The sequence below is a fragment of the Zootoca vivipara genome, chromosome 11, assembly GCF_963506605.1.
Source record: "Zootoca vivipara chromosome 11, rZooViv1.1, whole genome shotgun sequence".
Classification (NCBI taxonomy): domain Eukaryota; kingdom Metazoa; phylum Chordata; class Lepidosauria; order Squamata; family Lacertidae; genus Zootoca; species Zootoca vivipara.
In genome coordinates, this window is record NC_083286.1 from 46812704 (window position 1) to 46836413 (window position 23710).

General features: G+C 42.8%; 1 protein-coding gene across 1 annotated transcript in view; it reads right to left on the reverse strand.

Moving 5' to 3' along the window:
* Positions 1 to 23710, reverse strand: part of WDR70 (WD repeat domain 70) — a 114706-nt gene that overhangs the window by 65162 nt on the left and 25834 nt on the right. Inside the window, exon 9 of the mRNA XM_035100358.2 lies at positions 22546 to 22622. Within this exon, the coding sequence (XP_034956249.2) occupies positions 22546 to 22622 (77 nt within the window). The remainder of the gene's footprint in view (positions 1 to 22545; positions 22623 to 23710) is intronic.

Here is a 23710-nt window from a genome sequence, read left to right on the forward strand (position 1 = left end):
GAAAGTAAAGGAACACAATCACGCTGCCCTCTTCTCATGGACTCCTTTGGAAAAACATTCCTGGATGCTATGCTTATGAAGGGCAACTGTATGGAAATATGATGCCTTTTCCTCTCTCTCCTCATAGGCCTCCTTTCTTTTCCTTCCTTTTTTTTGCTCTGATCTTTTCTCTTTCTCTTTGTTGCCATTACTATTGCTTTTGGCCTATAATGAAGTGAAAATAAAAGCAGTTGCCAAAAGAAAAAGAAGAAGATGTGAACGGGGTGGTCAAATCTACACCCAATCAGGACTGAAGCAATGATCCTTCATACAATCCAGTCGAATGCCCTGCTGGTTGCCATCGCTATAAGATAGTCTACTTCCCTTTGGCGATAGAAAAAGGGTTTATCATTTATTAATCTGAGTACTGAGTACATGTCATTGTGTTACTCCAGCTGTTAACTTATTTATAAGAGCAACCACCACCATGTTGATTAGTCTGGCTGATGTACTGGACACCTTTCCAGAAAAGAAGAGTAACACAACATGCTAATTTTATTATTTATTAAGTTTACTACGATTGACTTGGTTTCTAAACCACTAGTCGTTAGCTAAAATCTCATATCAATACCCTATCTACAACTCAGCAGTCTTAGCTGACCTGTCCCTTAAAATGGAGACATTCTAGGTAACAAACACAGTCCTTTTACCTTACTTCCTTTGGGAAGGCGCACGTTGTGCTGGGTACATGACAATGAACCCAGTCATTATCAGCAAATGGAAGTCTAGGCCAGGCATCCCCAAACTTCGGCCCTCCAAATGTTTTGGACTACAGTTCCCATCATCCCTGACCACTCGTCCTGTTAGCTAGGGATCATGGGAGTTGTAGGCCAAAACATCTGGAGGGCCGCAGTTTGGGGATGCTTGGTCTAGGCAAACCTCCTACAGAAACTTATGTATGTACAGGTTATGCCCACACAGTGCTACCAGAACAGGAGAAGTACATAGGCTTCCCAGCATGCATTGCAGTGTGCCTGGAAGTACATGTGCTCAGACAAGGGTCAACAGGGAAAGAACTCAACAGGGAAAGTCCTCTGTTGGTATCTGCTCCTACTCTAAGAACTGTGCATGCATGAAAGGGATCAACTGTGCCTTTGATGTTTATCAATGCAACTATTTAAATTGCCATGGCTACATTTCTTTCATGTGGCTTGAAAACAAAACATGCACAGAGGCAAAAGCTTGGTGATTTGGTTAGGGAAAGTAAAAGTAAAAAGATTCAGCTCAATGGACTTCTCATCAGTCTGAGCCTTCTCACACATTACTGTATTTAGAAAGATCCTTTTCATGTAGCATGATGAGAAGGTCCCCCCCCCCTTTACCGTCTTTAATGTGTGTTTTTTCTATATAAAAATGTGCAGTTCAAAGTGCTTGACTATCACAAAATGCAAGCCGCTCCATAAGGACCTTTCTCAGTCCAGCAGCTAACATTTTAATCAAGGCAAACCTTAGAAAATCACATAAACATACATAGTTTATAAAGACAAAAATAGCTTTACTAAACCTTTTGTAAACATGCAACACTCAACAACGGCCAAAACAGTGAAAGTGAGTAATGATTCACAGTTCTGTGCACCAGGACAGCTTGTTGGGTATGTAGCCTTAATCAGCTCTCTGCTAAATGTACATATAAATGAGGGAAGCAAAATCCAAAGGCCTGCTGCAAAGGATTAACTATGTATTTTGCAGATCAAGCCGATCACATCCATGATCTCCACACCAATCGTTCGGTCTGGACACTGAGGTCCAGCTCCGAGGGCACTTCTGGCGGTTCCCTCACTGTGAGAAGTGAGGTTACAGGGAACCAGGCAGAAGGCCTTCTCGGTGGTGGCGCCCTCCTGTGGAACGCCCTCCCATCAGATATCAAGGAAATAAACAACTATCTGACGTTTAGAAGACACCTGAAGGCAGCCCTGTTTAAGGAAGTTTTTTTAATGACTGATGTTTTAATGCAGTTTTAATCTCCTGTTGGAAGCCGCCCAGAGTGGCTGGGGGAAACCCAGCCAGATCGGCGGGGTGTAAGTAATAAATTATTTCTGTTGTTGTTACTACAACAACAACAACAACAACAACAACAACTGGGGAGCCATAGTTGCTATAGTGTTGGAGTTGGAGTTGGTTGGGAGTACTGTAACATTTGGAATCTGGATATATTATTGTCTGGATATTATTATTATGGATACCTTTAAGTTCTAGAACCTGATAATACAGCCAATCTGCTTGGGAGGATGAGACCTATCCCATGTCTCCTTGATCCTTGTCCTTCCCAGCTGCTGAAATCTTTCATGTCTGGGCTGTGTGCGTGTACCTCAGAAGTTGTGAACACCTCCTCGAGGGAGTGCTGGCAGCTGCCCTTAAGAAGGCAGTAGCGAGACTCTGGTTAAAGAGGGGCAATTACCACCCAGCTTCAAATGTTCTCTTTTCGGGCGAGGTAATGGAGTGGTTGGTTGCTGGATTTCCACATACAGTGGTACCTCGGTTTATGAACACAATTGGTTCCGGAAGTCTGTTCATAAACTGAAGCGAACTTTCCCATTGAAAGTAATGGAAAGTGGATTAATCCGTTCCAGACAGGTCCGCGGAATACTCAACCTGAAGCGTACTTAACCCAAAGCATGGGTGTAATTGGTTCCGGAAGTCTGTTCATAAACTGAAGCGTTCATAAACTGAAGCGAACTTTCCCATTGAAAGTAATGGAAAGTGAATTAATCATTTCCAGATGTGTCTGCGGTGTTCGTAAACCAAAAATTCGTAAACCGAGGTGTTCATAAACCGAGGTTCCACTGTAATCGCTGGCATCTGAAGAGTGTGTGAGAACATCCATCCCTTTCTGAAAGCAACTTCCTGTATTACCCAGCAAGCTGCTCCAGGCCAAACTAGATGGAATGTTAAAAGCACAATGGCTATTTACACTTTTTTAAAAAAGACACTGGAGGTGTGGGGAGAATTGGGGTGACAGATCGTGGGGAGGGAGAGTTTGCAGCTGTCCACTCCTGCAATTCCAATGGCAATTGTCTACACCACCTGCTAGGCTGTGATCTGCATTTAAGGGAACTTTGGCAGAAACCTTCAATGTAGCTTCAGGAGCTGTGGTCAGGGTGTGTGTGTGTGTGTGAATTGATATGAATGATAAAAACAAGACCAGGCTGCGGTTTCATATTTCAGGGGAGGAAAGTGCAAGATTCACAGCAAGGCTGAAACAACTGCCAGCAGAGAGTAGCAAAAAGCAAGGTACAATCTCATAATGACCTTAGAGGCAGGTGCATCTGAGGAATAACAACAAAACATGGGAGTGTTAATAATTGTGTTGTGTGTTGTGTGTGTGTGTGTGTGTGTGACAGAGAGAGAGAGAGAGAGAGAGAGAGAGAGAGAGAGAGAGAGAGAGACAGAGTAAGAGAGAGATATTTCTTTATCAACACGCTATAGCTTATGATGTTTCCCAAATACTTTTTCCTATGCCGTTCTGGCAGGAGAGCAGTGGATAGCAACAAACAGCTAACAACACTATCCAGGAGAGGCTATCAATGGCTAAAGGTAAAGGTAAAGATACCCCTGACCGTTAGGTCCAGTCGAGGATGACTCTGGGGTTGCGGCGCTCATCTCGTTCTATAGGCTGAGGGAGCCGGCGTTTGTCCATAGACAGCTTCTGGGTCATGTAGCCAGCATTACTAAGCCACTTCTGGTGAACCAGAGCAGCGCATGGAAACACAGTTTACCTTCCCGCCGGAGCGGTACCTATTTATCTACTTGCACTTTGACGTGCTTTCGAACTGCTAGGTTGGCAGGAGCTGGGACCGAGCAATGGGAGCTCACCCCGTGGCAGGGATTAGAACTGCCGACCTTCTGACCGTCAAGCCCTAGGCTCTGTGGTTTATACCACAGCGCCACCCATCAATGGCTATTAGTCACAAAATCAATGTTTCGCTTCCACTGCCAGAGATAGCATGTCTGAGATACCAGCTGCTGGGATTCACAAGTGAGAAGAGTGCTACGGTGCTCTGGCCCTACTTGCAGGTTTTCCATAGGCATCTGGTTGGCCACTGTGAGATCCAGATGTTGGACAAATGGGGCAATGGCCTGATCCAGCAGGTGTTTATGTGGTTAAAAAAGAGAAAAAGATTGTCTTCTTCTGGTCTACAAAGTAGCATCCAGTCAACACACGGAAACCCACTATGTGCAGAAAACTGGAACTGCTTGGGGCTATCCACTGCTCTACTCAAGATGTGCAAGCACAAATACTAGAGGTTATATGCTACCAATCTTTATAGGTAAAGGTAAAGGGGCCCCTGACCATCAGGTCCAGTCGTGTCCGACTCTGGGGTTGCGGCGCTCATCTCGCTCTATAGGCCGAGGGAGCCGGTGTTTGTCCGCAGACAGCTTCCGGGTCATGTGGCCAGCATGACAAAGCTGCTTCTGGCGAACCAGAGCAGCGCAAGGAAACACCGTTTACCTTCCTGCCAGAGCGGTCCCTATTTATCTACTTGCACTTTGATGTGCTTTCGAACTGCTAGGTGGGCAGGAGCTGGGACCGAGCAATGGGAGCTCACCCCATGGCAGGGATTCGAACCGCCGACCTTCTGATCAGCAAGCCCTAGACCCTGTGGTTTAACCGACAGCGCCACCTGGGTCCCTACCAATCTTTATAGTGGATGAATATTTCCTCTCTCAGATGTGAATCACTATTCTGGTTTCTGCACCCAACTGTTGCGGTTTGCCTATGAACCACTTGTACAGAAACCACTTGGACTCAGCACGGTCGGGGCTCTGGCCTGCTTTGGCTCAGGGTATGCGAATTTAGCTAACACAGCAGCCATCAAGCTTTCACTTTAATTCTCAGCTACAAGTGTGTTTGGTTCTAGCATTTTAGCACACACACACACACACAGTGGTTGGTCTTGAAAGCACTATTTGGTGCTTTCATACACTTTTACTCCTCCCCCCCCCCCGCTTCCTATTAACCTTGTGCCTGATCGTTTGCACAACAGAAGAAATAAAGTACTACAAGCCAGGTGTTTATTTTGGGCAGAAAGAATGGACACAGTCTAGTAGTTTTATGATGATGAAGGAAGATCTGCATCTTATCTCAGAGTTCAACTCTGGGAGAGCGGAACATTTGCCAGTAGATGCTAAATCAAACTGACACCCCTGCACGTACATCTCAATATGGAGAGATTTGACAGTAAAGTTTCCACTGCCGCAGAATGAACCAAAGTGCAGAGCATACATCATATTGCTTGTGTTTCAAAAGGCCGTGTAGAGTAATGTGAGGGTTTAGACTAGCAACATCCTAAGGTGCAGAAAGGCCAGTAAAACTGTTAACACCTCCCTGAGACACCCTACAAAACACAGTATTTTAGGCAGCAATACAATAAAAAAATAAGGAGGAATATGATGTACTATTAAAAGCATTTTATCTTGCTACTGGGGTGCTCTGCCTTGCTGTTATTTTGAGCATGCCCTTAACTTCTTGACCTTCCCTGTGCAAAGTGTAGGTTCTTGCATGCACAACCAAGGAAGCAGACTATGGTGTCCGTCAACCTTTACAAACTTGGTGCCATGCAGATGTTTGGGACCACAATGCCTGTCAAGCTCAGCCATCACTACTCTTTCTCTGCACTTTGGAGCAGGTAATATTGGGTGCTTTCATCCTTTGGTTTCCCTCATTCCTCGATTTCTTTCCAGTTTTCTGATCAGATCCTGCTGACCTCACATGGTCCAAACCCACGCAATTTGGATTTCAAGTTTCCTTATTGTGTACAACCTGCAAGATGTCTAGTGCTTCTCTCCTTTCATTGTAATGGTACTTACTGATTAAGCTTCCCTACTGTCTGTCTGTCTGTCTGTCTGTCTGTCTGTCTGTCTGTCTGTCTCTCTGTGTGTGTGTGTAACCCTCCCCAAAGAAATAAACAAGTTTAAGCAGGTGATATCTGGGAACTCTGCATGAACATTACACTGATTAAATGTCTTTGTATTTTGTACAGCTCCTGCCAACCTAGCAGTTCGAAAGCACGTCAAAATGCAAGTAGATAAATAGGAACCGCTACAGCGGGAAGGTAAACGGCATTTCCATGTGCTGCTCTGGTTTGCCAGAAGCGGCTTTGTCATGCTGGCCACATGACCTGGAAGCTGTACGCCGACTCCCTTGGCCAATAATGCGAGATGAGCACGCAACCCCAGAGTCGGTCACGACTGGACCTAATGGTCAGGGGTCCCTTTACCTTTACCTTTATTTTGTACTTACTTTTTCAACTTTTTTAAATAAATGGAAACCTGACTTTTAGACAAATCGGACTCTGTATTTCCCCTTTGTGAATGAAATGCAAGGTAATGTCTCCCTGGTGCGTCATGACACTACGCCCAGGATCTTGGGGGAAAAAACACCTCCATTGTGACATTTGTTTACATGTACATTTACATGTAATAATAATAATAATAATAATAATAATAATAATAATAATAATAATAATTTATTACTTATACTCCGCCCATCTGGCCGGGCCTCCCCAGCCACCCTGGGCGGCTTCCAACAGGGTGTTAAAAACACAATAAAACATCAAACATTAAATACTTCCAAAAACAGGGCTGCCTTCAGATGTCTTCTAAAAGTCAGCTAGTTGTTATTTCCTTGACATCTGATGGGAGGGTGTTTCACAGGGTGGGAGCCACTACCGAGGAGGCCCTCTGCCTGTCATGTGTGATCAGAACATGTGTAGGCTTGGTAATAATCTCTAGATTACCAATTTATTTCGCAAAACAATTCAGTCTGGTTTTTCCCCAGATCCGAGATTTCAAGAATTGCAAAGTTGTTTGAAGTTTTAGACTGACCCCAAACCTATTTTTTTCATGTATAAAATTGTTACCGAGCCTATAAACAGCCCCAAGCATGTGTTCTATGTAAATGTGCATATAACCACATGTTACTACAGAGGTGCAATTCTTCAAGATTCTGGTTCTTGAGTCGTGGAGTGCCAAAGGGGCTGTTCCCTTGCACTTGCAACCACCTCAGGCATAAAACTCACACAGAACTGCGAGCTTTTGCCTTCTATTCTTTTTTTCCAAACAGATTCACCCTGCATTCCACCTGCCATATTGCCTTATTGGCAATAAGAGGTACAGAGCATGCTGGCAGTAGTAGACCCCATATGTATCTCTGGCAAAGAAGAGGCTAACTAGTTTTAGATGCATGCAAACAAACTTAATTTTCAAACAAAATTAACAGACTGAATTCAATCAGCAAATGCCTGGATGTAGTCATACTTGTTAAAAGGAAGAAAAACACACAGTGTGACTATCTCCTAGAGAAAGGCCACGAGATTTAGGTTAACACATAAGTTTGTGTTTGTAATTAAGCCTGTAGCTCTTGAGATTTCTAAACAAGGATCAGAGTGTTGGTGCAACATGCAATCTACCAGTCCATTCCCATTTGAAGTGAGAATATGCTCTTTTGCCATGCCGGCAATTGCATTTATTTTCCTGATACACATGAGACCTTGATTAGATGAACAAGTTATACTACTACTAACAGGTATGATCTGGGGGGCGGGGGGGGCACTCAGCAGTGACAATGCTTAGAAGCAGACTTTTAAAGATCTAGCATGTATTTCAATGGGACGAGTGTACTTATCGTTCTCTGGACTGCACCTAACCTAACGCACATACTTTATATATAAAAAACCCAACAAAATCATTCCAAGGCTAACCCCTGCCCTTTAAAAACAAGAACTTGCTCATCTTTTCAGCAACAGTTGTATATATTCTTCAGGGCCACTGAAAAAAGTACTGCAATTCCCGGAAAAGTGTTCCCAAATGCATGATTAAAATATGCAGAATGAATAAAGCATCAGTAAGACAACCGGAGATAAAAAGCAGAGATACACACACACACTGAATTTTCATAGTAACATTAAGCCAAGGGCCTCCAGAAATACTATTTAATGTCATGTCAGAAATTGCATTTTGTGAAATTAACTCTTTCTCTGCTGTTTCCAAATCTAAACAATGTCCTCTAAGGCTTCAGCTATAACTTCAAAATTTAAAAACTAAGATTATATTTTTGTGCTTTGCTATCTCATAAACATATAATAATTACACTTGTAAGGCAGAATCTAGGCTGAGATCAACCAGCAAAAGCGGTTGACTCAGTTTCTTCATCACGACTGCGGCTGCAAAGTGCTAAAACTTAAGATTCAGCTAGAATGAAGCCTAAGAGGGTCAGGAAAAAAGGATCCTGTCTGTAGAGATATGCCTGTGTCTAACTCAGCAATGGGCTGGTAAGAAATGCAGTGCCAGTCCAGAAGGTCTAGCATGTGAAAGGGCTTTTCAGGTCACTTCAGCAGAGGAGACAACTCTATCCAGGGTCCCTGCTGGGTGCACGAAGCTGTCTGAACCACTGATATAAAGGGGTCTTGTGCGGGGTCTTGGTGTATACATTTGAGTCACACAGTGGTCCTACAAGAGGCAAGTTAAAACATGTGCACATTAAACATAAAATGAACCAGGCACCAAGGGTGTTTAAAGCTAAAGAACCCAACCTTTTATAGGGCATTAACACATTCCACGTTGCAATTTCTTAGCACACTTCTGGAAAGAAGGTATCAGACTCACATCCTTGAGGACTCAAAGGAAGCCGTAACTCAGTAGTAGAACACATGTTTCCAATTCCTGGTCCTTCTGGTCCTGGAGAGCAGAGAGGCTCAGCACTGCAGCTGGGTTAACTGCTCTCAACTGCTTATTGGTCTCCGTGCTACAGCCACAGAGAGCCTGTGGAGGCCAAGTCCTGCCACGGATATTTGCGGGACCCTTTTCTGAATTTTCTGTTTTTTGGCTTAGAAAAACTACCTATCCCTTTCGGCGACAATAAAAGAAAAGCCTGCTGGCATCACTCCACCCAACTGCTGATAAGTAGCGCAACTTGCTCCCACCAGTGTCCTAACCAATGGATGCAAGATGTAACACACAAGCAAGGGAAGCAATGATGGCCACATAATATCTTTCTCTGCATACCAACCACGTAGAAGGGACAGGGTTTGCCTGTAATTTTTGCTCCATCTTACCACCCCTGTATTACAGTCTTGTCTTGCAGAAAGAATGACTGCTGTGAAAAGCTCAGAGAGAAGAAACGCCATAACTCATCTGCAGGAGCACAACCGGGCGCACTCCTCCATTCTCTCCTGAGATAGATGGATGCCCACCTTGCAGTGTGGGCTTCAGTTTTCCTGGCTTAGGAACGGCTTGTGGGGCACTTGGTGGGACCCTATTTTTTAAATTTTCGTTTTAGTAAGATCCTTTATAATTATTTAACGAAGAGCTAAACAGAAAGCTCTAAAACATCAGAGCACTTATATTCAGGTTTTGCTGATTCTCACTGAATTGCAAACACTCACAGCATGTCCCATTGCCTGACCATCCCTGTTACCTTCAAATTTCTTGCTATGACTCATTTGCAAGAATACTCCTTACAGCGGTAGCAAAGAGAAACCTCCCACTGGGTTCAGTTCTAAATCAATTTGTGAGCTACGTGAGTGAGTGTAGCATAGAGGTTCAAGTGTCTAACTAGGACTGGGAAGACCCAGGTTCAAATCTCCCACTTAACCATGAAGTTTACTGGGTGACCTTGAGCCTGTCACCCTCTATCTCAACTTAACCTACTTTACACCATTGCTGTAAGGCTCAATGAGTGCTGGAAGGAAAGAAGAGAATTATGCATGCCACTCTAATCTTTTTGGAAATGAACTATTTTCACACTGTGGGACCTAGTGGTCTTTCAATCTCCAAGGTCTAAACACAATCCCAAGCATATTTCCTCTAGAGATAAGTCTCATGAGCTGAATGGGACTTCTCCCAGGCAAGACGGAAGCCTTAAATACATCACACAGATGCTGGTTTAGACGATGCCTCTCAATACTATCTTTGGCCAGATATAGAATTATATCACGATGCGGCAGCATTGACATGGCTTAAAGACTGGATGGACTTGGAAAATAGTGATTTGTTGGACTTGGAAGGGGAGGGAATAGGGGCCGGATGGCATTGGTACCTTTTGAGAGACAAAATAAGTAAAAAAAATGTTTTTATGTATAATATCATAAGAAAATCTATATATAAAGTGTGGCAGAAATATAGAAGATATTTCGAACCCAAAACCCCCTGGTGGGTATCCCCATTAGAAATTGTGGCTGTTAAAAGACGTAATATGGAAGGCAGGTGGCCAACTTATAGAACCCTTTTAGAAGAAAAAGAAGGAACATTAAGATTAAAAGATTACGCAGAAGTTAAAAGTCATTTCAGCAGTTGGTTGCAGTATTTCCAGGTAAACCAAAGGTTTCAACAAGATAAAAAGATCGGATTCGAGAAAGAAAAATCAAAATTAGAGGAAATATTATTGGGATCCACGGAAAATCATATAAAAAATCTATACCAAACCTTATTGATATGGGAGAAAGAAGAAGAATTAACAAAAAATTCAATGATTAGATGGGGTCAAGATTTGGGAAAGACAATTACAATGGATAAATGGGAAAGCTTATGGGATAGGGATTCAAAATTTACACCCAACTATGATATAAAAGAAAATTTGCTAAAAATGCAGAATAGGTGGCATTTAACACCGGAGAGATTGGCAAAGATGTACCCGGGTGCCAGTAATCAATGCTGGAGATGTCTAAACGAGACAGGCTCCTACATCCATATGTGGTGGGGATGCAAACACATCAGGGTGTTTTGGGACGAAATCTATAGGGAATTAAAAAAAATAGTGAAATATTCATTTAAGAAAAAACCGGAAATCTTCCTACTAGGCATGCTAGGGGAATATATTAAACCACAGGATAGATGCTTGATAAGTTACGCCACAGCGGCAGCAAGATTATTAATAGCAAAGGAATGGAAATCTCAAAAGGTTCCAACTAAGGAGGATTGGCAAATCAAAGTAATGAATTATTTTAATTTGGCCAAAAGATATGAGGAAGTAAAGGGAATAAAGGAAGAAGATAGTGCGAAAAACTGGAAATTATTTATGGACTATATTGGGTGCCAGGCGGAAAAACTAAACCTATTACAGAATTGTTAAACGCTCAAGTGAAAATATGGCAGAGAGAGAGGAACAAGAAAAGAGAAAGAAATAAGATATAAAAGGTAGAAATAAAGAAATAACGTTGAAAGAAGGTAAAAAAATGGTAGAGGAGTAGTAAAATAAAGAATATGTTGTAGGAATAGGAACCAAAAGGTGCAGATACAAACAAGAAGGAGAACTGATAAGACAGTTTAGTGAAGGTTGAGAAGAAGGGAAAGGGGTGGGGGGAGGGGGGGTAACCAGTTGTTGTATTTTAGATGCTGATTAATTGAATGGACACACACATGCATTTCGTAGCTTTCCTGTTTTTATTTGTTGCTGATTTTTCTTTGACGGTTTTTTCTTGTCTTCATTTTTTTTTCTTTTGTAGGTTTTGTGTAATGATTTGTAATAATCAATAAAGCTTTTTTCTAAAAAAAAAAAAATACTATCTTTGGCCCCAAATGGGAATAAATGGAGAAGAGCAAAGAGCTTCAGGCTTGCCCATTAAATCAGAGTGATCTCCTGCTTAAAAACAAAAGCTAGAGTACCAACACAGACGTGTAGTAGTTTAACTGCCTGTGCTCCTTGTCAGGTGGTCTTGAAATGGTGAAGACAAATGCTGTAATCTAAACAAAAACCAATGATATGTGCTGTTTATTCAAATGTCTGGTATTGGCCTTGGCGTGACATCTCTACTAGTCCAGCTGCTCAGAAAACTACAGCCTGGCCAGCATTAGCTGTGTACAGAGCACAAAATGTTTGTATAACACTGTGATGACGCAGGAGGTGTTCAGACTAATAACTTTCATCTCCGGCTTTTGTGCAGCATGGTCATGGTTGCAAAAATCATCTGCTTGGTGAAAATGGATCAACAGCAAACTGAAAGTTTTGTTTTCTCTCTCCGAGACGAGACTGTCACAATCTAATTCACTTGACTGTTCTAAATTTGCCTCACTTTGCAAGCAATTATGAGGGTGGTGCTGTATTGTGGACTGATTTTAGACACCTGACCACAATGAGTGAAGCAAAATGGCTTTTGTTTTCAGTGAAGATGCACTGGAGTTTTTCCTTTAGGATCATGTATCTGTTTGTTACTTACTACGTGTTAAATCCCTCATCAAATTAACTATTTAGGCATTTAAGAAATAAAGCATAATTTAACCATGCTACAATGCACAATTAATCCAACTCAGCATTAAACCCAAATACAAAAACACCAGCACAATGATATTGGAAGGAGCTAAAAACAACCAGCAACCGACAGAACTAAACCAATAACCATACCAGAGGGACTAAAATAATGAGGGTAAACAAAAATGTCTTAGAATGGCACTGGGAAGTCAACAAAGTGGGCATCAGGCAGTTTCCTAAGAGCAACTTGAAAGGGGATGCCACTAAAAAGGCCCTCTCTTGAGGCCACCCTCTAAACCTCAGATTGAGGGGACACTTAGAAAAGAGCATCCTTACTCAAAGAGTGGTGGATGTCGCCCACAGGAACTGGTAGGGTAGAAGGCAGGGTAAATGAAGTCAGAGCCAGCGGATAGAGACAGAGTCAATGAGCGTCAGAGGCAACTCATCCTAGTTTTGTCCCTGTTCTCCTCCCTCCTGGGCTCCACAAGGGGTGACACTGAGACCTAAGAGGCGCAAGGTGACAGGCAGTACCATCTGCTGAACTGATTGTAAGCGTGGCAGGTGGGGGTGAATGGAGGGGGAGACTGAGGTTTGTGGGGCTGTGCCCCATACACCCCAAGAAACCAGCGTCCACTGGCTCAAATCCTAGCAAAATATTCATTTTTATGATAGGTCAAAAGTCGCAAAAATAGGAAGTTGCCATATACCAAGTCATTGACAAGCTGGAATGTGTGCAGAGGAGGACAAGCAAGATGCTCAAGGGTCTGGAAACTAAGCCTTATGAGGAACAGTTGAGGGAGTTGGGTATGTTTAGCCTGGAAAAGAGGAGACTGAGGAGAAATATGATGGCCATCTTCAAATACCGGTATCTAAAGGGCTGTCACATGAAAGGCAGAGCAAGCTTGTTTTCTCCTGCTCTGGAGGGTAGGCTCTGAACCAATGGATTCAAGTTACAAGAAGGGAGATTCTCACTAAACCTCCGGAAAAACTTTCTGACAATGAGAGCTGTTGACTCCCCCAGAAGTTGGTGGGCTCTCCTTCCTTGGAGTTTTTTAAGCAGAGTTTGGGTGGCCATCTGTCATGGATGCTTTAGCTGAGATTCCTGCTTTGCAGGGGGTTGGACTAGATGACCTTCGGGGTCCCTTCCAACTCTACAATTCTATGATTCTAGATGCTTTATACATTTATCGCACTCACTGCCAAGGGTACAGGATAAGTTTTGCAGCCAAAGCAGAACTGTACCCGAACACAGTGCTTTACTTCTCTTCACATATGAATGACAACCAGGGGAAGAGCAAGTAGTTTGATCTGGTATAAGGAAGCTTTCTATGAAATCGGTCATTGGTATGGAAGAAAGCAAATGGGGACTAAACCTGCTCCCTTCACTGGGAGATACAGTTCTTGACTATCTCACAGGAGAGTTGTGAGGTAACATGGAAGGGTACAGGGAAGCATGTATATACCCCTGAATTACTTGAGATATAACAAATGTATTGAATTAAATTAAAATACATACACACACATATATGAAAAGCCTAGTTCCAGATGGCATTATTGAGACAGTCCTAGGAAGTTGGACATAAACATTTTCAAGGAATGCTATTAAAATAAGAAGAAGTTCAAGTGTTAAGTTGGGTAGCTAAGAGATGGAAAGAGCGAGATCCGGTAAAGGAACTTTCTTACAATAAACCAGCTGCAAGATAAACCACACTACTGGCTCCGATGACAAATCACAAAACTCAAGACTGCTAAATTTCAAGGTTGGCTGCAATTCCATTTCTGAAAGAGGGGGTGGGGGCAAGGAGAGAGAGGCTAGGGACATAGAACACCTGCTGTGTGGGAATTTAATATCACTCAGCTCCATCTTGCTTATTCACAAAAATAGATATCCCATGTGTGGTAAGAAAAAAGCCAGATAAAAATCGAAAAACCCCTGATGATTCATCTCATATTCCAATTTTGTTTTTACATGAAAGCCTAGGACTTTTAGAACTCTATAAATTATTTTGTTTATTGCTGTGTTTCAAATAGCAGCACTTAAAGATGTTTACCAATTCCCAAGAAACACACATTCATTCCTGGTGCAGTCCTAAATATAACCTCACACACAAAGTTTGGAAAATTCCACACTTTCCAGGATTGGATGTGCTGGGGACATGAGCGTGTTCTCCTCACTGAGGAGCTTGATGTCATGTCTGGAAACAAAATAGGCCAAATCACATTAAACATTTCAAATATTTGAGAATTTTCAGCAGTCACAAAATCAATGCCCCGCAGAAACATCTAGAAATATTTTTCCATATAAATAGAAGCCAACTTTTCCTGTGAAAAACCTATAAACACTTTCCCACTTAATAAAACAACTGCTTAGGTACATACATTTTAAGCTGCTATTACTTCCTATAACTCTGACTAGCAAGCTTGTGAAAATTTTGAGGAAATATGTATAGCAGCGTTCTGATCACAACAATGCCCATTTTGCCGTTATAGGAGTCCGTATGCTATTTCACAAGGTGCCGGTAGTTTGCAAACCACTCAAGAAAACAGTTTTAATACTGATGATAAGGTGAATAAAAAACAAAAACAATTCATTCTGCCTAAAACCTGCTACATTTACATTCCAGTTCTCAGATTCAGGGATGAGGAACCTGTGATTGTTCAGTTCTCATCAGCCTCAGGTAGCATGGTCAGAGGATGATGGTAGTTGTAGTCCAGCAATATCTGAGGGCCAGAGGTTTCTCACCCCTTCCATATTTGGCGATATATTTGCTGGCCCAGCTGCATGTTCCTGCACAGATCTTCATTGGCCCAGTCCAGAAAACAGTGGAAGAACTTTAGGGATGATTACATGCTGGAAGAGCTATAAATATCAACGTGCTGAAGCCTGACTTCGTCAGAGATTGTACGGCAGCATAACTTTTGGGTATTGTCAGGGTTTGTTGCAACTACTCTTGAGTAACAACCTTCCACATGCTTGTCTTTCAGATGGTTTATTGGTGCACATTATTTACAGTGTAACGGATTGCTCATTTCATGTCTACCCGCTCGAGTCAGATTCCTGCACTACCCCCTTCCGCATTCGGGACCAGCATAAAAGCCTCAGAACTGAGAAGCACCTCCCTTTCCTCCTCCTTCTCAATTCCAGCATCGGGGGGACGGGTCTTCTGTCTGACCTATTCCTGTCCACTCTTTCCGCCTCCCTCTCTTCCTGCCTATGGAGCAGGGGCTCTCTGATGTTGCCAGAGCCCTGGCACTCCCGCTCCGTTTCCTGACTCACCCCTTCAGACCCCTCGCTCTCATGACTGCTTGGAGACGGGCTGCTTCTGATGAGGGGGGAGGGTTCTCTATAATCCCTCCCCCTTACAGGTATTAAAGCCATTGTTAGCTAGGAAAGTCATTATCTGAAACGCTTGCAAGGAAAAATCAATGGTGCGTAAAAGAGCTGGGCATCAAAGTATCTAATTTATTACTAAGAACTTGGGTGGCCATCGATTAAAAACTTACAGACAGAAAGGTACTGAAGGTTCTCCCCAGCCACCACCAAGCAACTCTCAGAATCAGCATCTGGTTAACTTTCAATATTTAAACAGGTGCTGTTTTATTCTGGGCATGTCATTTACAACACTGGGGAGCCCTCAGCTGGTAATGTGAGAAACTAACCTAAGTTAAGTGCAGAAGGTTTCATTGTCCACGCTTGCCGATGTCCAACACAAAAACATTAGTCTATGTTAAAAAGAAGAAGGAAATGAGCTGATGTTGCATTTTAATTTAATACAATACAGAATAAGCGTACTATTACCACCAGAGCAAAAGCAGGTGGGATTAAACCAAGTTCAAAAGTGGCCGACACGTGTGCACTGCAACAGCTGTGCTTGGACCAAGATTTATCCCCCCCCCTTTTTAACTAGTTGCTACATCTCTCAATTCTAACCCTTAAATGTCAAAACAAAAACAAAACAGGTCTGCTCCAGGGACGCTTCGCCATTTCCTTCTCAACCACGTTAGTCTCGCAATTCAAGCATATGAGCACAAGTTAAGTTTTAGAACACACCAGCTTCTGTCTGGGATCGTTTAATAGCCTAGGATCATTTGATCCTGGGATCATTTGCTCCTGATCGGGAACCTGGATGAGAGGTAGCTGAATAGGTACAAAAAATTATGGCACAGCAACAGTTCGGCTGCATCACTGTTTTGGTAGTGCAATATAGCACCATTATATAGAGATGTTGTGTCTGTGCTGTGTTTGTTACAGCAATAGCAGCAGCTGGGCCATAATGCAGGGGTGGGGAATCTTTTTCAGCCACATTCCCTTCTGGGCAACCTTCCAAGGGCCACATGCTGGTGGCGGGTGGAGCAACGAATGCCAATTTTACCATTGTACAGTAGGCTTATTTCTACACACACACACCCGTCCTCCACCCGGACAAGCAGGAGCCACTGTCAGAGTTCAAGGTCACATACCAGCCCGGCTAAACTACTTGGGGTGGGAAACAGGACCAGTGAGAGAAGCAGCCTGGGGAGCGAGAGGAATAACCTGGGAAGAGGCCCAAGAGCCATGCAGAGCCCCAGAGGGTTGTATTTGTCTTCTAGGCCCAAGGTACCCCATACCTTCCACAATGCACCACCCACTAGTTTTATTACAATATATGAAGACCACAAGAAGCTGCTCAAGTCTTGGCCCATGCTTCAGTTCTGCTGCTGAAGCTAAGAGTGCCTGGCGCTACAAGCTACCTGGATGGAAGGTAACTGGGAAATTCTATCAGAATAAAAAAACTCCTTCAGTAGCACCTTAAAGACCAACTAAGTTTATATTTTGGTATGAGCTTTCGTGTGCATGCACACTTCTTCAGATACACTAGAAACAGAAGTGTCAGACCCTATATATATACAGAGAGTGGTGGTGGTGGGTGGGAATGGGTGATGGGCTGATGGGAGTGGTAAACCTGTAGAATGCATGCACACGAAAGCTCATACCAAAATATAAACTTATTTGGTCTTTAAGGTGCTACTGAAGGAATTTTTTTATTTTGCTTCGACTCAGACCAACACGGCTACCTACCTGTAACTGGGAAATTCTATGTAAGCCCCTTAGGGTGTAGCATAGCAATCAGCGCCTTGAGCTACACATTTGAAATTCTCCCAGTTGAATCTCACCTCTGCCAGTGAGCTCACCAGGTGGCCTTAGACAAGCTGTTCTCTGTGAGCCATTCTATCTGCAATACAGGGACTACAACTCCTTACAGGCAAGAACAGGAGACAACTTAATTAGGACACTTCACAAAGCGCTATAAATACTGACTACAAACACACACAACACGTCTTCACTTGATAAGTTTCCCCTTCTGCTGTTTTAGTGAGAGTGTATGGGTCTAGTACAGGCATCCCCAAACTCGGCCCTCCAGATGTTTTGGGACTACAACTCCCATCATCCCTAGCTAACAGGACCACTGGTCAGGGATGATGGGAATTGTAGTCCCAAAACATTTGGAGGGCTGAGTTTGGGGATGCCTGGTCTAGTATCTCTTTGCCATGTGGATGAATTTTCTACTCATCTGAAATGGCTGCCAATTTAAAATACAGTGGTACCTCTACTTACGAATAACTCTACTTACGAATGTTTCTACTTACGAACGGAGCTCCGTCCGCCATCTTGGATGCGGTTTAGATAGGATTTTTTCTACTTATGCATTTTTTGATAGGGTTGCTTCAACTTCCGAATTTTTTCTCCCAGTGCATTCCTATGGGATTCGACTTACAAATTTTTCCGACTTACGAATGTGCATTTGGAACGCATTAAATTCATAAGTAGAGGTACCACTGTAATGGCAAGAGAAAAGCCTAGGGAATATGGACCTTAATGACTTCCATTTCCAAACAATTTGCACACATTTACCCTGCTTGAACATCAGATGTACTAATTCATATTGCAGTGGGAAGGGAGTACTCCTGTTAAAGTTTCAGCCAATTAGCCCTACCCATTTCTAGGATACTCCATTCCAACTCCCATCCAGGTTATCTCTCTCTCTCTCTCTCTAACCATCACTCAACATTATGTTGTCACTCAGCTTATCCCCATCTTGTTCATCAGCAGCCCAGCTTTAACTACATAGCCATCACAACTCAACATAGGTAGGTGTATATGTGGCTGTGTGTGTGCATCTGTGCACACACACCTGCCTGCTCCAAGACTATTTGATATATGTGACCCAAATGCTAGCCAGTTCCTGTTTGTTTTCTCTTGCCTTATTAAACATTAGCTGTAGTTATATTTCTGAAAACAAGATAAAATTGATTGTGTCCTTCAAAATAAAAGCCACATCCCATAGATTATAGGTTATAATAATAATAATGAAGCCTAATTTGCTGGAACAGTAACCGCATTAACTCAAAGAACATTGTAAGTAGGCATTTGTTTCCATTAGCCCCTCTGAGAACAGACTGCCAAGAAAAATAGAGACTTTGGGAACAACTCTGAGATTTCTATTCCTGTGGCCGATGGAAACCAGAAGCCTTTGCCGTGTTGAGACTAGTTCCCTGGGAAAAGTGAGAACTGATTTTTAATGCTTGAGCACCACCCAGTAGCCAGCATATGAAACAACACTCCTCGTAAAGGCTTCAATGGTAAAGAAACTTACACATAATTGACACACAAAATGGAAGGTATATAGTGCCTCATCCTGTATGAATTAATAAAAAAATAATATGCAATACTCAGTTTGAATATAATTGAATGCAAAGATGAAAAAGGGAAGTCCAATTTGTTAACAATCAATTCTATGACACTAGGGCTGCAGCAGCTGGTGTGTAAATCCCAATGTCTGCAATGGCAAAATCTCAGCTCAGGGCTAAAGGAATAATACACTATGAATATATAGGAAGGTTAATTTGCCCTTGCAGGTATAGCATGCAGGTACAGGCAATGCTGTCCAAACTGCAGTAACTGCATTAATAACCAAGATATGAAACTAGGTTTATCCATAAACAAAAACTCAAAAGGGGAAAACATTGTTTTGTTTTTCACATTGATCTGGTTTGCATGACCTGACGGAAGTATTTCTTGGCTACGGCTCATGCTTAGGTTCAGTGTGGTGCAGGAGTAAACAGTCCCAGAAAAGAGCAAAGCAGCAGCAAGCATTTCTCTGTGGTACTGGTGAGCCATAGCTTGGCTTAATGTGCTGTGCAGACCAGACCACAGATTCAGGCAGTGGTGAAAATGGAGAAGTAGGGAGCCAAAGTAATTGCAAGTTGCAGGTGACCAAGTCACATCATTTTAATAAGGAACCTTGCAGCTTTCTGCAAAGGACCGAATGAATCTATCTATAAAAACGCACACAAGAACACACATTCAGAACTTGATTATTCTACTTTGTCCCATATGAAGATATAACTGCAGCGAAAGCACAGCCCTGTGGGAACCATAGAGATGCCTCACCATGTATACAGCTTACATGCTAAGCCTTGGGCAGACCAGCTTCAGAAATAGCCACACTCTGTAACTTCTGCTCCAAGACCTTTTATAAACTGCAGCCTTAATGCTCGTTCTGCTGTTGATTATACCTTCAATATAAATGTCAACAAGTAAAATTAAAGAATTGTAAAGTTGGAATCTAGTCCAACCCCACGCAATGCAGGAAACTCATCTAAAGCATCCATGACAGATGGCCATCCAAAACCTCTGCTTAAAAACTCTCCAAGGAAGGAGAGTCCACCACCTTCTGAGGGAGTCTGTTGCGCAGCTGAACAGCTCTTCCATCATAAAGTTCTTCCTGATCTTTAGTTGGAATCTCCTTGAAACTTAAATCCAACAGTTTGGTCCTACCCTCCAAAGCAAGAGAAAACAAGCTTGCTCCACCTTCCATGTGAAAGCCCCTTAGATATTTGAAGATTCGAGGAAGAACAATAGTTTGAATCCAACCAGTGTCCCACCACTGAAGATATTTTTATTATTATTATCATCAGGTGGCGGCTTCTGTCAGTGGAATAGGGGCCAAGGTGATTTTGGGCCACCTCCGCCCCCCAATAATCTGCTCCAGACTTTGAGAACCCTACACAGAACAGTGTCATAGGTGTTAGAGGGGATTGCAGGAGGGAAGGGGGGGGTGACTTTTCACTTGTAGAAGGCTCCACTGAATCCAAGAACCATTCATCATGAAAGGACACTCATTGGATAGAATCCATGGGATGAATCCTGATGTTCCGCACTCTGAAGAAAGTCTTTGCATCCAACCCTATTGTTTCCCAATCCTCATATCATTTTGACTAAGTATCAGATCATTTGCAGCTTAGAAGACATGGTGACATGCCTCCCTGGCAGAAAAACAAAAACCTTCACCACCCTTCAGTATACCATTTCTTCCAGCAGTGCTTGGACAGATCCCTGCATAGGGCACAGCTAATTTCTGAGAAAGAACATTTCACTCCAATTAGTACGGAAAGTAGCTCTGTCACTGTGACAAATGACTACTGTTAATCTATAAAAGGTCTGTTATGATTTTACATTTTTGCACCTTAAGTCCCAATTCTTGGCACAAGAGACACTTGCTGCTAGCAGAGAATAGTTTCAAATACCTTTCTTATTAAGTAATGCAATTTAGTGTCTTTGGAAACATAATTATACATCCATTTATATCACAGCTTCCATGTATTTTAGTCACTTTATCAGGATAGCAGTTTCAACATTAAGCGTTCCCTGAACCCATATTTGGTATAACTGCTAGACACACGCTTATACGGAGGAAACGGGAAAGTCTGGAGTATACAATTTCTTATTTTTCACTGTCAAAAGCAGTCCTGCTAAGAAAAATGTCCACTTTTTAAAAAGTGACGGAAAAGAAAAATACTCTACTACTTGTAATCCTAAGAGACAGAAGTTATAAGATGTAATCTTAGCAGCTATTGAGGTGTTAAAATTTCCCCTCACTTTCTGTGTTTGGAACTGAAAATTCTTTGGGTGGAATCCAACGTAGTGCTAAATCTTTCGTTCTGTCAGAACAAGGACTTCTCCTAGAGCAATGCAATGTTCTCCACCTCTCCTCCCTCTATGAGTTCATTAAATCTGTTCTAGGGGGTTCCCTCAACCCTCTGGAGCAGATCTGGGGATGGTGTAGGACACGCATAGATAGGAGGAATGGGAGAAGTCCTATTATGCAAGTGGATATCCTTGCGCTACCAGGGTACAGAAGATGCTCCTTATATCTGAATTTTAAAAGAAGAGGTACTCCAAACACACTCTGTTTTGTTATTGATTTATAACAGTCATCTCAAACTTTCCCCTCACAGTATTTTAGATACTTAGCTTTTCAGACATAGGGATTCCTGGACACAGGGTTGCCTCATTCATTTTAATGGACAGAGCATCCTTTTGCACACTAGTAGTGGTACACACCACTGAAGCTAAACGAAGCCCTTGAGAACAAGGGAGTTCCATGTGTATATTGGAGCATAAATGGGGCTCCAGGTTGGGGAAACCATCTTTAAAAACACCCCCCCCCCAATCCTCCCCAGACATAACTGCAAAACATGGTTAAAATGAGCTTAAATATTATTTTAGCATTGTATTTAGTTGGCAAACCAGAGTCAAACCCTCTTTGGGTTTTATGCCCCTTGAGTGAGGAAGAAAACAGGGACATGCATAGCTGTCAAGTTCTCCCTTTTTTAAGGGAAATTCCCTTATGCTGAATAGGCTTCCTTGTGAGAAAAGGAAGACTTGACAGCTATGGGGACATGCAGGTACTCCTTCTTTGCACAACCACCCTCCATGCATTGGAAGCTGAATGCCTGCAACAGGAAACCTCTCAACTTCAATTGACATACACACACACACACACACTCCTCCCCCAAAAAATGAAAGTGTAGGCAATAGGCAACAGAGAACAAAGGGGTGGGGTGAACAACTGAAAAGCGCTTCTGAAAACAGGATTTTCAAACTATGATTTGGACTAATGGTTGAAATCAATAAACCATGGTTTTGAAATGATAAACCACGGTTTTAAGTTACTGCTCTCACACTGCTCCCACGAGCTCCTGCATCACAGAAGCAAGGGCTAAGTGGATGGAGAAACAAAGCAGAGAAACCAGGCTTGGCCTACGCATTTCTAAACTCAAACCTTGTCTTGATGCAATGTCTGAGCCACACTTTATAAGTTAAGAGGAATTTTTAAGACGGCTTCAGAGTACAAATACTGATAATGCAGCTTAGACACCAGGTCTAGTTAATCCTTGACCTCTATAATAAATTCTGCCGAGTGAATGAGCGAGTGGGAGGAATTCAGCACAGAAATAGAAAGCCAAAAGAGAAAGCAAACTCTGGCAGCAACACTCACCCATCATTGGAACATGTCAAAAATTCCTCCTTTATTTTGGGATGCCAACATCCTGAATTCAGCATTGCTGTGTGTCCCTAGAAAAGGGAAGAAAAAGTGTGCATATGATTAAAACTCCAGGCAGAATTATTTTTGTTGCCTTCCTTTCTTAGAATCATAGAGTTGGAAGAGACCACAAGGGCCATCCAGTCCAACCCCCTGCCAAGCAGGAAACACCATCAAAGCATTCTTGACATTTCAGTTGGCAGGTACCGGGCACGCTCAATATTAAATACAATGATGTGTTCGGCAAACTGTTTCATCAACAGCCCACATCGAAGCTACAATACGCAGGTATTTTACATTTAAGAGTTGTCAACTTTTCCACCCAAGTTGCACCTTCTTTCATCTCTGTTTATTCCATTTCAACATCTATATAAATCACTACTACTATTAGTAGTATAGTGGTTCCTTGGTTTAAGAACAGCCCTGTTTACAAACTACTTGGTTTACGAGCTCCGCAAAACCGGAAGTAGTGTCCCGGTTTGCGAACTTTGTCTCGTTCTAGGAACAGAATCTGAAGGGCACTGGCGGCGGGAAGCCTCATTAGGGAAAGCTCACCTCGGTTTAAGAACGGACTTTCGGAACAGATTAAGTTCGTAAAACGAGGCACCACTGTATATATAAATCACGACAAGTATACAGGTGTCTCCCCTCTAAAATGGAGATTACGTCCCTGGGTACCACGTGTATAAGTGAAATCGTGTATAGTGGGGAACACCATCTAAAAAGCCTGTAAAAAGGTAAAGGGACCCCTGACTGTTAAGTCCAATCGCAGATGACTCTGAGGTTGCAGCGCTCATCTCGCTTTACTGGCCAAGGGAGCCTGTGTTTGTCCGCAGACAACTTCCAGGTCATGTGGCCAGTATGACTAAGCCACTTCTGGAGAACCAGAGCAGCACATGGAAACGCTGTTTACTTCCCGCCGGAGTGGTACCTATTTATCTACTTGCACTTTGATGTGCTACGTTGGCAGGAGCAGGGACCGAACAACAGGAGCTCACCCTGTCGCGGGGATTCGAACCGCCGGCCTGTAAGCATCCTCCAATTGCCTCCAAACCTCCTTCCTCAGACTTCAACTCTCCACAGGTCTCAAATGTTGGTACAAAGCCTCCTGGGATTGCTA